Source organism: Sorex fumeus, unplaced genomic scaffold (genome assembly GCF_029834395.1).
Source record: "Sorex fumeus unplaced genomic scaffold, SorFum_2.1 ptg000002l, whole genome shotgun sequence".
Lineage (NCBI taxonomy): Eukaryota > Metazoa > Chordata > Mammalia > Eulipotyphla > Soricidae > Sorex > Sorex fumeus.
Window position 1 is genome coordinate 37,062,252 of NW_026606059.1, and position 12,820 is coordinate 37,075,071.

The 12,820-nt window shown below is 41.7% G+C and overlaps 1 protein-coding gene across 5 annotated transcripts in view; it reads left to right on the plus strand.

Annotated features, from left to right (window-relative positions):
- ASPH (aspartate beta-hydroxylase) overlaps nt 1-12,820 on the plus strand; it is a 235,787-nt gene that overhangs the window by 213,395 nt on the left and 9,572 nt on the right. For all 5 annotated transcript variants that reach the window (XM_056113451.1, XM_056113434.1, XM_056113458.1 and 2 more), the window contains 2 exons: nt 4,184-4,275; nt 4,647-4,780. In XM_056113451.1, the coding sequence (XP_055969426.1) occupies nt 4,184-4,275; nt 4,647-4,780 (226 nt within the window). The remainder of the gene's footprint in view (nt 1-4,183; nt 4,276-4,646; nt 4,781-12,820) is intronic.

A 12,820-nucleotide genomic window follows, 5' to 3' on the forward strand; every position in this document is an offset into this window, starting at 1 on the left:
GGCATTTACCTTGCAAGCGGCCAACATGACCAACCCGAGTTCGATTCTTCCGCTCCTCTCGGAGAGCCCGGCAAGCTACCGAGAGTATCTCGCCAGCACAACAAAGCATGGCAAGCTCCCCATGACGTATTCAATATACCAAACACAGTAACAATTGTCACAATGGAAATGTTACTGGGCCTGCTTGAGCAAAATCGATGAACAACGTGAGGACAGTGATAGTGACAGTGACCACAGCATTTATGCACATTTATGCATATCATAGTGTTACCTGGAGAAGATAACAAATCAGCAGGACAAGTCTATAATAACCAGAATCTGAGCTCTTCAAAAATAGAATGTGGTTCAAATTCTGTCAATACTTTTGAGTTGAACCCAGGCTCACACACATAGACAGGACTGCAATAAATGTGTTCAATATATTAATGTACCAGTCTGCCCTTAAAATGAGAAGCACTGAATTTTATCTTTAAGGCTCTTACCAATTTTCTTCTTGAAAAATGAGATGAACCTGGTTAACAATAGCTGCACCAAAAGTAAATCCATTTTGAGGACTAAACGGCATGCGTCTTCAGCTGCACAAAGTAAATTGAAACGATAATAAGCAGTTTACATAAAAGGGACAAAGAAGCATAGAAGTTTAACTCACCTATGCTTTCAAAGTGGTTTGCATGTAAAGAAGAAAGAGCTACATCAGAGAGATCTTTAAGAAACTATCTAGCTAAAGAGAGGGAACACTATTTTAAGTGAATCTTTAGCTTTTCACAACAACAGATGTTATTATGGGTTTTGTTTTTGTTTTTCAGGGGGGTTGGGTGATTGATTTTGGGTTTGTTTGTTGGTTTGTTTGTTTATGTGAACAAGGTGATGGAGACATACCTGTCAGTATTCAGGGGCTACATTCGGCTTTGTGCTTTTGTGCATTCCCACCAGTGCTCAGGGAATCATACACCTGCCCTCCCGAGCCCCCCCCCCCCCACACACACACACACACATGCAAAGCATTTGCTCTTTCAGTTATCTCTCTGCCCAGATTATTTTTTTAAATGGAGCTACAAGGTCAAATGTATAAATCTTGCTAATTTTATGTATTGGCAAAGTCAGTTGTTTGCCTCAGCCTTTACCAGTACTTCATCTGATGCCTCAGTTCCATCAATATGCTTGAAAAGTGAGTGCTAAAGGACTGTTAACGAATAAGTCACATGTGAGCAACTGTTTCAATGTGCATAGGAAATGTTGTCCACCAGTCTCAGAATCCTTTATGGATCAGCTCAAGCTGAAACCTCCGAATCCTTTCTAACACAATAGTAATCACTGCCTATTGATCAGATGTGTCAGTCAAGATGAATCTGTTTCATCAGTAGAGACTGAAACCTAAGAAAGATACAAACAACCCAAGACCTTTAAAAATCCCAGTTTTGTGAATACCTCTCACCCATGTATTCACCCATAAATGAAATACGCAGTTGATTTTTTCAAATCTGTATTGGAAGTTAGTTCTCTTTCTATGTATGGTACCAGCACTGAAGAAAAGCAGTGTTTCACTTCTTTATAGCTACTTTCAACCTAGTGAGAAATAATAATGTGACAGTAAAGTTGTACCATGTTTAGCCACTTCTCCTCACTGCTGCCTTGTGATCCGTGACATAAGAAAATGACCAGTGATGCTTTAGAGCAACATTTCTCAACTGGGGACCATATAGCTCCCTGTGAGCTTCCAGGATAGATGAAGGGAGCAACTGATGAAACTTGCATAAATGGTGGTGGGAGAGGGGATAGTATTCCCGTCTCTCATGGCAGAAGACTATAGGACCAAAGAGCTGGATAGGGGGACACAGGAAGAAGAGTTTGAGAAATGCTGCTTTAAAGCTTAGGTTTTGGAGACCAGTAAAAAGCTGGATTAGAGCTCTGATTACACCATTTAGTTGTGTGCGTGTTCCTGAATCTCAGCCTCAGATTTCTTACCTGAGTAGGACAATGAAATCATGCCTTAGGTCTGAGGTTGTCCCTGCCAAGAAGGTCTGTCTCAGAGTTTTCCAATTAGTAGTTGATACCACCTTCTTGTAACATAATAATCACACATACAATAACAATAGTGGAGAGGTTAAGAACATGAACCCTGGGTTGAATTGGACTGGAATTCCTACTGATTCACTTGCTGTAAAAAAAAACAACAATAACAACAAAAAAAAACCTCTCTGTGCCTCAGTTTCTCCTCTATTATACATGGACACCCAGAGAGCCTCCGTCAGCAGGTGTGAGCATGGGTGACTGACTCTCTCAGCACATTGAGAGGTTGTTGCCCCATTGAAAACATCCTAGATACTTGGTTGCATTTCTGAAAGCTGGCAGCCACTTAGAATCTCCAGCACTGACTGCAAATCTCCCCGTTACAGAATTGGTGTCCACATACTAAAAACTGTGAGACTAATCCTGGATACCGTGAGTTCTAAGACTAGCTAGAGGTGTTGTCCAATCCACTCCTGACCTGTTGGCCTTCCCTATTACATTTGGTCGTCCATTAATTACCTCTTATTTCAGTGTGCACACCTGTTTTTTCTGGTGACATGTTCTCAATTCTTACAACTGTGCCCTTGGGGAAGCCCAACCACCACCAGGCTTCACTTTATAGCTGTCCAGGCAACCCAGGAACCCAGACTCAGTGACTCCTGTCAAACCCTCCTGCATAGGGAAAGGTTAGAACACTAGAACTTTAAAATACTTGTACAGGGATCTGTTCAAACTGACATTTATCATTCAACTCATTTGGAGTCATCCATTTGTAACTAAAAATAGAAGCAATGTTTTTCTCAATTCAGAAGCAAAAGATTACTTAGGAAAAGCCAATGTAGCCGTAGAAGTTATTTTCTCAAGTATTGAGATCTATCTGGTTAATGGGAATACCTTTAAAATGCATTCCTTGTGACTCTCACTTCACACTCAGTACATGATTTATTATTTTTGGACACATATAAAATTAATTACATAAAACTAAATTCAACTTTAAGTGCAGAAGTCCCTTGTGGATCTCTTGATGAGGAAATTCCCATTTGTCTTCCTTTTTAAAAAGAATATTATTTCATTCTTCCATGTGGCATCTGTATTGCAAAGTACCTTTACCCAATACTTCTCTCCAGCCCTGAAATCTTATTCCTTATCAATAGAAGATGATCTATATACATTGAAAAATACATGGGCCAGGGCAATAGTACAACGGGTAGAGTGTTTGCCTTGCCCTCGGCCAACCTGGGTTCAATTCCCAGCATCCCATATGATCCCCTGAACACTGCCAGGAGTAATTCCTGAGTAACCCCTGTGCATCACTGGATGTGACAAGAAAGAGAGAAAGGAAGGAAGGAAGGAAGGAAGGAAGGAGGGAGGGAGGGAGGGAGGGAGGGAGGGAGGGAGGGAGGGAAGGAAGGAAGGAAGGAAGGAAGGAAGGAAGGAAGGAAGGAAGGAAGGAAGGAAGGAAGGAAAATACACTGGGCTACAATTAAAGTATCTCTTCTGGAGGGTCTAGCTTCTAGAGGCCACCAGATTCTTTTTCTTGTGGTACCCTACCATATTCACAACAGCAATGGCATTTCTTATTCCTCTGTTGATGACAATGCCTCCCACTTCCGCATTTAAGGACCCTATGATTATGCTGAACTCACCAGGTTAATCCAGGTTTATCACTAATTTTTTTGAGGAGTGTCACACCCAGTGATGCTCAGGGGTTACTCCTGGCTCTGCACTAAGGAATCACTCCTGGCAGTGCTCGAGGGACCATATGGGATGCTGGGAATCAAACCCCAGTTGGCCACGTGCAAGGCAAACACCCTACCCACTGTGCTATTGCTCTAGCCCCTGATCACCAATTTAAAAGTCAACAGGTATGAAGTCTCATTATTTGCATCCTTAATTTCTCCTTGACCTGTAATATGAACATTCATAGTTTCCGGGCATGGGATATGGAGAGAGGCATTGTTTTACTTGCTCTCGGGACTAAGTATTCAACATGTGCCTTGCCTATCAGAGCCTCAGTCAGACAGTCTTGCACTGTAATGCTCATCCTTGCTTCGCTGCCCCTGTCTGTTGAGGCTCTCTTCTAGGCCCCTTCCTGCTGTGACAATGAAAATACAGATTGCATATGGTCAAAAAAAAGAGATTTCTAACAACAGTTTTTCATCTATTATTCCAGGAAGAAAGAATGAAAATTCCTGTAAAGGAGCTCCCAAAACCTGCTCTCTACTAGATAAATTCTCTGAGACAACAGGATGCAGAAGAGGACAGGTACGAAGGATTTTCAGTTCTGGAGAATGCAGCTGCCTGAGGGAATAAGGGAATGCTGATGCTTTACAGGGAAATGAGTGGTTAAGTCCTTTGACATTAAGGAATGTCTATTTTTTTAACTCCCTTTTTAATGAAACATAATTTCATGTGGTTGACGTCTAAATTAAGGGTGGAAAATGTTCAGTGTTTATCTCTTTGTGTAAAGAGGGACTCCTTATTTTTAGCACTTTCACAAAGAAATAAGAGAATATGAATTCTGAATCACCAAGGTTCTAATCCAAAGTGACAGTAATTTAGTACTGTCACTTTAATTTAGCAGTTCCCCCACACCTTGATAAATGGATGAATGGTGTGTTATATTTTCTGTGCAGATCAAATATTCTGTCATGCACCCAGGAACTCACGTGTGGCCACACACGGGGCCCACTAACTGCAGGCTCCGAATGCACCTGGGCTTGGTGATTCCCAAGGAAGGCTGCAAGATCCGATGTGCCAACGAGACCAGGTACGTTTCCTCCATCATTGTCTCTCTCCAGCCTCACCTCCGAGGATGTGTGCTTGTTCCAGCAGGGCTTCTTTTCAGCTAGGTGATCTCTTCCTTCATACCTGAAGGAGACCATGGACCAGGCCTGGGTGATATTAATTCAGATGCTTCAGACTGCCTCCCTCCTTGGTGCTTTCTGTTAGTCTGAGATATTCTCCAGTTATAGGACCGCCCTGCTTAATCATTTAAGTCCAGACTCCTTTCACCTACTTTCTGAGTCTCCTCCTTCTCTCTCCAGATGAATAGGGTTGAATCAGAGTCACCTAGCTTTGATTGAGCCCTAAACATACAACAGACTACTTGTGCTTATTGATTTACAAGTTGAGCTATTCAGAATCCCCCTTCCTAAAGAAAACATCTGGTGTTATTTATATGTTTTGCTTTAGAGGAGTCAAGTATAATAGAGGCTGACTGCCTTTTCCAAATCCCAGCTCTGCTACCTAATCCTGTATAACCTTGGCCAGTTACTTAATCCCTTTGAGCCGTAGCCTCCCTGCTTATCAAACTGGCAATGATACAGTCTACTTTGTAGGATTATCGTACAATGAAATGAAATAATGTGGGCAGGGCACTTAAACCAAGTTCAAGCTGCAGCAGGAATGGCAGGACCCTTTTCCCCCATGATTTTTTCTCTCAGTTTTTTGATTTTTACTCCCTCATGATTTTTACTCCCTCCACCAATTTCTTCAGCTATCCAACACAAAACCTTGTACTGAGATGCAGTTTAGTTATATCAAGAGGAACCTTGAGACCAGAAAGTAGTAGAGGGATTAAGGGACTTGCCTTGCACATGGCCAACCTGGATTCAACCCCCAGCACCACATATGGTCCCCCGAGCATTGCCAGGGTTGCTTAGTACAGAGCTGCAAGTCAGTCCTGAGCGCAGCAAGGTATGGCTCATCCTCTCTGCCCCACTCCTCCAAAAGAGGAACTTCTCTTCTGATTTCTTATATTGTACTTACTCTAGTCACAGTAATCCTGTTCTCTATCTTCCATTGTGTTTATTGGTTCATCTGTATTAGACTGCTCTCTAAGACTGGACCACACGCTCTTGGAGAGCACACACCAAGTTGTCCCCTCGCAAGTTTCTTGTGGTCCTTAGTAGAGTAACTGATGGTACGTGGGAGTTAGAGCCTCTCGCTTCTTGACATAATCCTGCTGCCCTAGACATGGGGAAGCTGCCCTAACTGCTGTTGATCACAGATGAGTCAGTTGGGACCATCTTCTTTATATGTATGTCTATATGTGCATAGGACTTAACAACTAGGTCAGATAAAAATGCTATCGATAGGCCAGAGTCAGGTAGGTCATTTGTTCATCTGCCTAATTTTGATGTTGAAAACTGAAAGGGGGGGCTTGAGCAATAGTACAGCAGGGAGGGCATTTGTCTTACACATGGCCAACTTAGGTTCGATTCCCAGCATCCCATATGGTCCCTTAAGTACTGCCAGGAGTAATTCCTGGGTGCAAAGCCAGGAGTAACCCCTGTGCATCACTGGGTGTGACCCCAAAAGAAAAAAAAGAAAACTGAAAGAGAGGGACATTTCTAACTGAAAGAACTGTTGTCTGCAGAGACAGAGGAGGAACTACTGAGGGTCACCTGTGAGCACTGTTGAATGACTGCAGTAATTGAAAGAGGTACTGGTAAATGGTAAACTGAGGCAAATTGAATTTTCCTCAGGATATTGTTGATGAATGGTAAAGAAGCTTATCTGAGCATACATTAACTTCAAATAGGCAGTATCAAACCAAGTGTAATATCAAGTGTTTTACAGGTAGCAGCTAAGAATAAGGTTTTATACAGAAGACTTGTTGAAGCAAATAAATTATTTGATTGTCCTTGAAATTCATTTTCTCAGATCCAAGTGCATTGATTCTGGCTTGGGTTTTGATTTTCTTACCTTGGCTACCAAAGTGTTAGAATCACTCTTGTTTAATGGCTTCTTTCTTGTATAAATACTTTAACAGTACAAATAGGATACTTAGTGAAAAGTGAAAGAGTAGATTAGAAGCCAAATCAGAAAGCCTTGAATACAAAACTAGCAGGATTAAACCCTTGTTAGAAAGTTATTCTGGAAGCCAACTCTTATCTCCCTAAGAGATAGGAGGAATATAGTGTCTGCCCAGTCACTGGCATTGAGAGTGGTGTGAAGAAAGGGAGAGTAGGCCCCAAGAGATAGTATGGAGGAGATACAGAAAGGAGGCAGGAGCATGCTGGAGAAGGCAGAGAGAGAGAGAGAGAGAGAGAGAGAGAGAGAGAGACCAACTTCTTAAATGCCACCCACATAAGACCACAGAGCTGTGAAGGTGAGAGCACCAGGTAATACTCCCATTAGCATTTTAAATTTGCTTTTGTGGCTCCCTTCCTCCCTCCTATCATCACCCAACTCCTTCCATTCCTCTGTGTTTCCCTCCCTTTTCCTCCTCCATGTATTAATTATTTTTTAAAAATCTCTCTGTTCTACTTATAGATGAAATAATCCCCCCACCACTACTTGTGGTTTAAGCTACCCAAAGCCAATGACAGTCCCCAAATATTATTTACTAAGATACTGAGAGATGATCATATTCAACAGAACTTTTATTACGGTTACTATAGTTCTGGGCTGGAGTGATAGCACAGCAGGTAGGGCATTTGCCTTGCATGTGGCCGACCTGGGTTTGATTCCTCCCTCCCTCTCGGAGAGTCCGGCAAGCTGCCAAGAGTATCCTTCCTGCACGAAAGAGCATGGCAAGCACCCCGTGCATATTCGATATGCCAAAAACAGTAACAACAAGTCTCACAATGAAGACGTTACTGGTGCCCGCTTGAGCAAATCGATGAACAATGGGATGACAGTGCTACAGTGCTACTATAGTTTTATTTTATTGTTAGCTACTGGTATTCTGACTAATTTATAAGCTGAATTTTATCATAGATCTATATATGTAGGAGATAAACATGTTTGTATACATATGTATGTGTATCTATAGAAAGTAAAGCTATATGGCTTAGCACTATCTAAATTTTCAGTTATCCACCAGGGTCTTAGAATGTGTCGCCCATAGTATACAAGCTAATACAATACTTGGAACAAAATCATTAGATAAAAAGTCACTTCAGAACAGGCAGGGAGAAGAAAAAGTATGGAACTTATGCCAGCCAGGAGCCACTTAAGGAGGAGAGCACCTGGGTTGGAGTAATTGGCACGGCAGAGAGCTGATTGTGTGGGAACCAGTGCACAAGGCTAAGGAGGGAAAACTGATGCAGAAGAGACTGGCCGCCCTCACTTGCAGAGAATTCACACGACAACTCCCCACCCCGGGCTTCCAGCACACATCTGTGACCATGCCTCACACAGGAAGTCACTGCCAAGGCCACCCCTGGAGTGTAACATGACTCAGGGGGCTAGAGACATAGTACAGTGGGTAGGACACTTGCCTTGCATGCCGCCAACCTGGGTTCAATCCCTAGCATCCCACATGGTCACCCAAGTACTGCCAGGAGTACTTCCTGAGCTCAGAGCCAGGAGTAATCCTCTAATCATCACTGGGTGTGGCCCCTAAAACAAAGCAGAAACATGACTCAATTAACTATCCACACATACCAAAACTCAAGAAAGGTGATAAGCCCCAGACTGGCCCCTCAAAGGGTGATCTTGAGTAAGAACTTCAACTTGGCAAGTCATCAATCTCCACGGTGTGAAAATATGACCATCTTCACCTGACAGTAAGTAACTGCTGATAAGAATAAATTGCAGGTGGTGTATTTTGCAAATTCAGAATGACCATTAAAAAGTACTGGCTACCCACCTACCTAGCACTGAGCCAGAGAAGCAATTTTGCAGATGAAAAGGCTTCACTGCTCCGTGTCCTTGGAGGGCCTGGAGCGCAGTGCCCTCTGCCTCATGGCCCAGGCTGATCAGCATTCTTCCCGGCCTCTCCTCTTGTACTTGCTTCATCAGTTGTGCTGCAGTCTTGTCTTTAATAGTCTTCTTTAACTCGTGAGTGGTTGGAGCAGGCCATGTATTACATTATAATACTGCTTTTACTAAGAGAAATGGGTCAATTCCATAAAAGTGCTGTGTAGTGCTTTTAGTGAAAATAGCTAAGTAGCTGGGAAGCTGACAGTCTGTTTATACCCTCGGAGATCAGAAAGGATGCAGTAAGGAAGCTGGAGGTTTTGAGAAGTACTGTTAGGGAGGTAAGAGGGGTGTGCATAGCCAGAAACCTGACCACCGTGTACTTGGCAACAGGAAGCAGTTTTTCAGAGCTTCTCAAGTTCCCAAAGGGTATAGGTTATTTGTAGCAATCTGTGCACTGTAGCTCTCGGGTATTAATAATCAAACCACTGTTTCTCCACATCTGTGAGAACCTTGCTAGAATGCATGTTGTTTAAATAGCCCATCACTACGAACAGAGCCCAGCTCCTGCTAATCTCAAGATGAACTGACAGTTTTGCAACCTTTTCAGTATGAATTAAATATTTTTTCATTAATAAATGCTTTTTGATTATAAAATTGATGTATGCTCTTACACAATTTATAAAACATAAGAGCCCAATAAAGAGGGTCCACATTCTCTTTAATGTAATCATATATATTTCCCAGTTACCCCCAATGCCTGGGCTGGAGCGATAGTACAGCAGGCAGGGCATTTGTCTTGCATGTGGCCGACCCGGGTTCGATTCCTCCACTTTGCTCAGAGAGCCCAGCAAGCTACTGAGAATATCCCACTCGCAGGGAAAAGCCTGGCAAGCTCCCCGTGATGTATTTGATATGCCAAAACAGTAACAAGTGTCACAATGGAGACGTTACTGGGCCCGCTCAAGCAAATCAATGAACAATGGGAGGACAGTGCTACAGTGCTACCCCCAATGCCTACTTCTGAATATCCATCCTAATGATGAGGATGAAGATAGCAATGACAGTTATAGTGCTTACTTCCTGCCAAAAACAGTTCTAAGTGCTCTGCACATGTTAACTCAGTAATCCTTGTACCAGTCATGTGGCATTTTAAAATCCCTATTTTTCACCTAAATAGACTGAGTATAAAGATCTAATTAACTTCTGAGAATCACTTGTGACGTAAGTCATGAGACATGTTCATGTTTCTGTAGATTGCTCTAACAGATTACCACAAATACGATGACTTAGAACAATAAAACTGAAACATTTCACCATTTAGAAGGCCAGGAGTCTGAAATCCATTTGTAGCAAGGTTGGTTCTGTCTGGAGACCCCGATTTTAAAATCTGTTTCCTGCCTCTCAACCAGCTTGATGCTCCTTGGTTAATGGATGCTTCCTTCCAATCTCTATGTCTGAGTCTCTGCACCTTCTCCCTGTTGTGCTACCCATCTTGTTGCATAAAGTCCCTTTTCTCAATTGGGTTTAGGGTGCACCTTTATTTTTTTTTTATTTTTATTAGTGAAACACCATGAGGTACAGTTGTAGGCTTACAAATTTTTATGCTTGGGTTTCAGTTATACAATGATCAAGTACCATCTCTCCACCACCAATGATCTCAGTAAGCCTCCCACCCCCCATCCCAACTCCCCCACCCCACACTGTGTCTGTGGCAAGGCATTCCCTTTTGCTCACTCTTTCCTTTAGGTCGTTGTGATTTGCAATAGAGGTATTGAATGGCCATCATGTTTGGTCTATAGTCTACTTTCAGCATGCATCTCCCATCACGAGTGGATCCTCCAAACACCCTTGACTTGGTGTTCCCTTCTGTATCTGAGATGCTTTTCCCCCCAGCATGTGCTGCCAGCTTCCAAGCCGTGGAGCAAACTCCTGGTACTTATCTCAAGTATTTTTGGGTGTTTGTCTCCCATTCTATTATATGCCCCAGATGAGTGCTTTCTATGTCTGTCCCTTTCTTTCTGACTCATTTCACTTAGCATGATACTTTCCATGGAGATCCTCTTGTATGCAAATTTCATGAATTTATATTTTCTAACAGCTGCATAGTATTCCATAGTGTAGATGTACCAAAGTTTCTTTAACAGTCATTAGGGTGCACCTTTAATCCAGAATAATCTCATCTCAAGATCTTTATTATAATTGCAAACACTTTTTTAAAATAAGCTTGCATTTACAGATTCCAGGCAGATAGAAATCCGTTCCATTACTCATGAAGGCATTCATGCCACTTGATATTAGAACCATGTTTCAACTCCAGACAGTCTGACGTGTGTAAACTACTCCTTGCCTCAACTTTATAGCCTCATTTTGCTAAATAGGTTTAGAAATTTTGAAGGTTTTGTTGTTGTTTTGAAAATTAGGAACACTTTAGAAGATGATTACTCAGCACTCGTTTTCATCTCCAAACGTTTGGGTGGGTACAAATAGAAAAGGCAGCAGGGAGTCTCCACTCTGGACCATTTGCTCGTGTCACCTCTAACAGGTCACACGTTGTCGACTGTTCAATGTGCTGTTTAGCCATTGTGATTGAACTTGACTCTGCAGACAAACAGGTCACCAGCAAGTGTAAATTAATTGTTGGTCTCATGGTATGGCCAAGTTGTGTGAGCTTGGGATGGATCCAGAGAAGTTCTTGGCTCCTTGTTCCTTTTTTGAGCATGCTGGAACACGCTCAGCAAAATAAAGAAATCTCCTAGAGATGCAGAAAGTGTGGCCTGAAATCTTGAACAAACTGATACCTAGCCAGGCAAATGTGGGTAGGCTTTTATTGTCATTGGCAGACAGAACACATGAATTGCAATATATCATTTAATGCCTCCCTATAACTGTAGAAAGAACAGCCTTCCCTCACCTTTCTCAAGTGTTTTATTGCTTCCCTCCTTAATTCTCAAGATTTCATATAATAAAAATGTGTGGCAGGTGTGCTAAAATATTAACAGTAAGAAAGAAATTTAATTTTTTATGCCACCATGAATTTGTTGATAGATAATATTGTTTTTTCAATGTTTTCATAAAATATCCAAAATGATAGTCTTCACTTCCCATAGCATAGAAACTATGAATTATACCAGTGCATTTTAAAACAAACTGTTTTCTCCCTTTGTTCCATCTTTTCCTCTTTTTGGATAGTTTCCCTGAAATTATAGCTCTTCTGTTTTGCAAAGTATACCCATCTCCCATCCAAATGGTAATTGAACTCCATAGTCAGCATTCAGAGGCACCCTTCTGAGACTAGAGGACAAATAAATGACATTTTAACTGGATGAATACTTCCCTAAATTTTATTTTTATTGAAAAGTGACATTTTGTCCTCTTTTTTCCCTTGAGAAACTTGAAAAAGTAAGCAGCAGTTAAATTTCTTAGCCCCTGTTCTGATTAGCATAGTGTTTATGGTTCTTCGTACACAGATACGTATCTACATCTCTAAAGAAAATGGCTGGTGCCACAATTTTAGTGAAGCATTTGTTTGCTACAGTGATTATTTGAAGTTGGAAAGTTGAAATCTATTTGCTGTTGCAATAACAAAAATTTGTGGAGGTTCCTGGGTTAGCCCCCCAAAACTACATAGTCTTTATTAATAAATCTCTAGAGCCAGTAATCAATTATAATAATAATATATTTATTACTAGAAAAAAAGTGCATCCTGAAAAAAATTAATTTTTACACCCTATTTTAATATTATGTCTCCTCACAAAAGCAAATTAAGGATACTGACATTCCACTATCTGGCTTTCCCTCTATGATGTATAAATTTTTTTTTGTTTCTGTTTGTTTATTTGTTTGTTTGCTTGCTTTTTGGGTCACACCTGGCGTTGCACAGGAGTTACTCCGGACTCATCTCATGCACTCATGAATTACTCCTGGCAGTGCTCAGGAGACCATATGGGATGCTGGGAATCGAACCCGGTCGGCCACGTGCAAGGCAAATGCTCTACCCGCTGTGCTATCACTCCAGCCCCTATGATGTATAACTTTCAACAACCTGCATACCGTCACTAATCAGCTCTCACTTGTGAAATGGGAAGGATAAGAATATGTCTTTGTGCATTTCTGAGTATTAAAATAACTCATACAAATGCACTCAGAATTGAATTTG